This window comes from Magnolia sinica, chromosome 13 (assembly GCF_029962835.1).
Source record: "Magnolia sinica isolate HGM2019 chromosome 13, MsV1, whole genome shotgun sequence".
Lineage (NCBI taxonomy): Eukaryota > Viridiplantae > Streptophyta > Magnoliopsida > Magnoliales > Magnoliaceae > Magnolia > Magnolia sinica.
The window spans coordinates 1,617,533-1,622,092 of record NC_080585.1 but is presented as its reverse complement, the minus strand read 5'-3'; the positions used below and the strand labels follow the sequence as shown (position 1 = coordinate 1,622,092).

The window sequence follows — 4,560 nt, the reverse complement described above, 5'->3', positions numbered from 1 at the left end:
TGATACAATAGACTTACATATTTCTTTTGTGACAGCATCGTCGACCAGCCGACGAGGACGTGGACCCACACGTGGGTTAGTTTTATAGAGACTTACGCGTGAGGGTAGGGTGACAGTAGAGTTCCCACAGGACTGCCTTAGACCTGTTAGGGACAATGTCAGGTTGTTTACATCGGAGGTCGGTGTCTTATGTCGATCTTTGATCCCTACCACCACCCCCCGTTGGGTAGACGTGACAGATGATGTGTGGCAGCACATCCGTCAGCGCCTTACGGTAAAATTTAGTAAATTAAATTTTATTTTGTAAAATTTCATTTATGGTTAAGTTATTTTCTTAATAAGTTTATTACCTTAATCCATTATTTACAAAATTACAGGATAAATTTGTCTTGAATTTGAGTGTTCCGTACATTTTCCATGCCGTCGACGACATGATCAAGGAGCGGTTTAAGGAGTACCGCAGTGATTTACACCAGCGGTACAAGTGGTGCAGGAGCCTCGAGGAGGCCGTATTGACCGCACCGCCGCACGTGACCATTGACGATTGGCGGATACTCTGTGAGAGATTTTCGTCTGAGTCTTTTCAGGTAATATTTACATATTTACGATATCTTAAGGTAACAATTAAATTCACAATTAATAATAATATATTATGAATAATGTGTTCAGAAGAGGAGCAAAATAAATTCTGCGAACAGGGGAAAGTTGGAAGTGAACCACATAGCTGGTTCAAAGTCATTTGTACAACTTCGTCGCGACATGGTAAGAAGTTACTGGTTATTATTAAGTTGATATATTTTTTCATGCATTTATATTAGCTCTATTGTCATTTTGATTGTGCAGCGAGATTCCGTCACTGGACAGGAGCCCGGACCAGTAAACTTCTACAGAGAGACTCATTGTCAGCAGGCGACGGGATCTTGGGTACATCCTACAGCCAGCGAGAATTGGGTAAAAATTGTTACATTGTAAAATTTAATTGCATTGAATTATAATAATGTTATTTGTTATGAAAATTCATTTTTTCATCACAGGCGGCGATGGACTCCATACGCAGTCAGCCCACTCCCGATGGTACTCAGCGGAGTGAGCCAGATATCCTGAGCGAGGTGCTTGGCACATGTTCTGGATATGTGCGTGGGCTTGGCCATGGTGCCAAGCTCATGGCACCCGCTAGAGTTGCATCCAGCCGATCCGTCGCTGGCGAGAGCGCCATACGCCGAGCTGATATCGCAGAGAAAGAGGTTCAACATCTACGGGGTGCCGTCGACGAGATCAAAGACCAACTGACGAGGCAGAGGGAGGAGCATGAGAGGCAGAAGGAGGAGCAGGAGAGGCAGAGGGAGGAGCAAGAGAGGAGGATGGAGGATATGCGGGTGGAGCATGAGCGACGGATGCAGGAGATATTACAGGTTCTCGCTCCATGCTTACCCATCGATGCCCCACCCATCCGTCTTCATCTTTGTGATTTGTCATATTTTATTTATGATTTATTTTATATACGAATGTTAAACTTATATGTATTTGTGCGTGGATGAATGTAATGTGGATAAGACTATTTATGTATGTATGGATGTGAATTGTGTTTGGATGGATGTAGTTTATGTTTGTTTGGAAAAATGGAAATATGAATATAATGAAATATATTGTAACAGGTGTATAACAAGAATTTTTGCAAAAAAAATAAGAGACTTTTACCTACGAAAATTTTCGTACGTAAAAGTTTCATCGACATTTTTACCTACGAATTTTTTCACAGGTAAAAGGTTCATTCACATTTTATTACCTACGAATTATTTCGTAGGTAAAAGTTTCATTAACAATTTTACCTTTGTCAAATTTCATAGGTAAAAAGTCTTAGCACAGTTTGTACGTACGAAACCTTTCGTAGGTAAAAGTCTTAACACTGTTTGTACCTACGCAAAATTTTGTAGGTAAAAGTATTAACACAGTTATTAGCTACGAAAACGTTCATAGGTAAAAGTTTTAATATAGTTTGTACCTACGAAACATGTCATAGGTAAAAGCTTTAACAAAGTTTATAGCTACGAAAACGTTCGTAGGTCAAAGTCTTAACATCGTTTGTACCTACGAATTTAAAGTTTTAACAAAGTTTTTAGCTACGAAAATGTTCGTAGGTAAAAGTTTTAACAAAGTTTTTAGCTACGAAAATGTTTGTAGGTAAAAGTTTTAACAAAGTTGTTACCTACGAAAACGTTCGTAGGTAAAAGTCTTAACACTTCGTAGGTAAAAGTCTTAACAAAGTTTTTAATTTCGTTGGTAAAAGTCTTACCATTGCCAATGATGACATTTTTGCGTCGGTAAAAGTCTTTAGCCACGACTTTTTACCAACGAATTTACCGACGAAATATTTCGTAGGTAAAATTCTTTGCCTACGAAATAATATCATTTATCTACAAAAAATTTCGTAGGTAAAAGTGAAATTTCTTGTAGTGCACACACTCACGTTGCAGTGGAATTTCACTACCTATGGATACTTGAACCCTTGACCGAGTGTTGAAACTCCTGAGAGTTTGCCACCTGAGTAAGAGTAAGGATCCATATAAGTGCAATTGCTTAAATCTAAGGTACCCCCCTCACTATTGTAAAGATCCATCATTAACCATTGTACAATGATCCTCAAGACTCGTGAGCCAGGCATGGTGGTATGGGACACTGTATTCGTGCTGTCGGCCTACGCCGGGGTGACGAGCCTCTCCGAAGTGACCGCGAGCATCAACTTTTTACAACTTGCCTATCATGTGTATTTATCTAGGAGTAACGAACCTAGACGGATCAAGAACATAGGCATACGACCGCTGCGGTCATCTCATGTATAGTGATTCGGTCGGGATCGATGTTTAAAAGAGAGGTATCCTAGCTTGGCGAAATAGGTGTTGGAGTCCCGTGTTGAGGAAGTGTTGACATGTGCGAAACAGGTGGTCGGAGTCACGTGTCGAGGGAGTATCGATGGGTGAGAGCATGCATCATTTCATAAACCCTATTCTCGCATTAAAAAGAGTAGTTAGGAAGTGATTGTTTTACATTATCTTATCATTACTGTATTGATTGACTTAATAACATGTGTAACATTTTCTTTATCGAACCACTGAGTTGATCACTCACTCCCACTCAGGGACGGTGTTTTAAAACACCAACTAAATGCTAGTGTAGATGTAGGTACCATTGATGCTGATACACTGGAGTAGATATTCATAGATGAAGAGGAATTCTCCTATTTTTAGCTCTCGGATGGGCCGATGTAGTTATGTACCTCTGGGCAGGGAACGCTGGACATATGGGCTTAGCTGGATGTTACATTACCACATTTTGTTTATTATTTTAGAATTGTATTTATATACATTAAACCCAGTCGTGGACTCATACTCTGGAAGAAACTTCACGATATATATATGTTTTGATTTACACATCTGCTTTAATTACATTAAACTTCGAGGTGATACCTTGTTTAGTATAATTCTATGCATGCTCAAATGCCCAATGTGAAAGTAATAAGGATATTGATTTTCATAAAATATAAGTGATGTTCGAAATCTCGGGAGTCGAGCTTTGCTTGACCTTCAAAATTTAGGGTGCTAAAATGAGTATAAAATAACTTGTGGAGGTCACCTTTGCCAGGTGAGGTTGTGACTTGAGTCTTACTGAGCCAATTCAATGAATTCAATAAGTTGACTCAACTAATCTTTTTTAATCACCTAATCCTAGTAAAGTGCCTGAACTCTTATCGAGTGTAGTTGTCTCGACTGAGTTTTGAGTCGAGTCAACACACCTAGCCTGAGAAGGCCAATGAAGAAATATAACCAATCAATGGATGCTTAGGTTCCTTCCCATAACTAATAATTATAGGATATACAGAGGCCTTACAGAGATGCAGGTTTGAAATATGACAAGTGGGGCCCATACTTTAGTCATCAAGATGGGAAAATTTTGATGTATTAGCTAAAAGCTGGCCATTAACAAGAGAAAAACAACAACAATCCACGTTTGTCTAGAAAAAAAAAAAGATTCAACTACTGGTGGGAAGGATCTTCTTATTAGAGGATAACTTTCGTTCATCATCTAATGTGTATGATTGTAGTTGAAACATGCCTAATAAACCACATGGATAGAGTGGTTGAACCGTTGTGATATGTTTTCCATACATACATCATTAAGAAGACAGATTAAAATAAAAAGAGAGTCCCTCACCTGAATAAAGTCCAGTTAGTAATTGCTAGGATCTTCCTAAGTGCTTTTGGTTCATGGACATATGGTATGATTGCTTATCTCTGCCACTTCTATTATTGTCGTTGGGTTGGTCATGAGCCTTGTTTTGGTCAAGGGACTGTTGTAGGTGAAATCCTAGAAGGCATCGAAAGAAAACTAGAAGCAAAGAGAAACATACAAGGTGCTTTATTGTTTAGTCTTACTTTTATGGAAGCTTTACTAATTTAGAGATTGTAGCAACATTTACACTTTAACTAGAAGTTGAAGGCAAAATTGGAGGTACTTTCTTGCTCAATCTTACTTTCAGGAAAGCTTTGACAATTTTTAACTTGA

At 38.8% G+C, this 4,560-nt stretch overlaps 1 protein-coding gene across 1 annotated transcript; it reads left to right on the top strand.

Annotated features, from left to right (window-relative positions):
• Positions 1 to 367: 367 nt before the first annotated feature.
• On the top strand, positions 368 to 1,763 carry LOC131223952 (uncharacterized). The gene is made up of 5 exons (XM_058219549.1): positions 368 to 587; positions 670 to 762; positions 844 to 951; positions 1,035 to 1,294; positions 1,760 to 1,763. The coding sequence occupies exons 1-5, from the start codon at positions 432 to 434 to the stop codon at positions 1,761 to 1,763; spliced, it is 621 nt and encodes a 206-aa protein (XP_058075532.1). The 5' UTR covers positions 368 to 431.
• Positions 1,764 to 4,560: the final 2,797 nt, after the last annotated feature.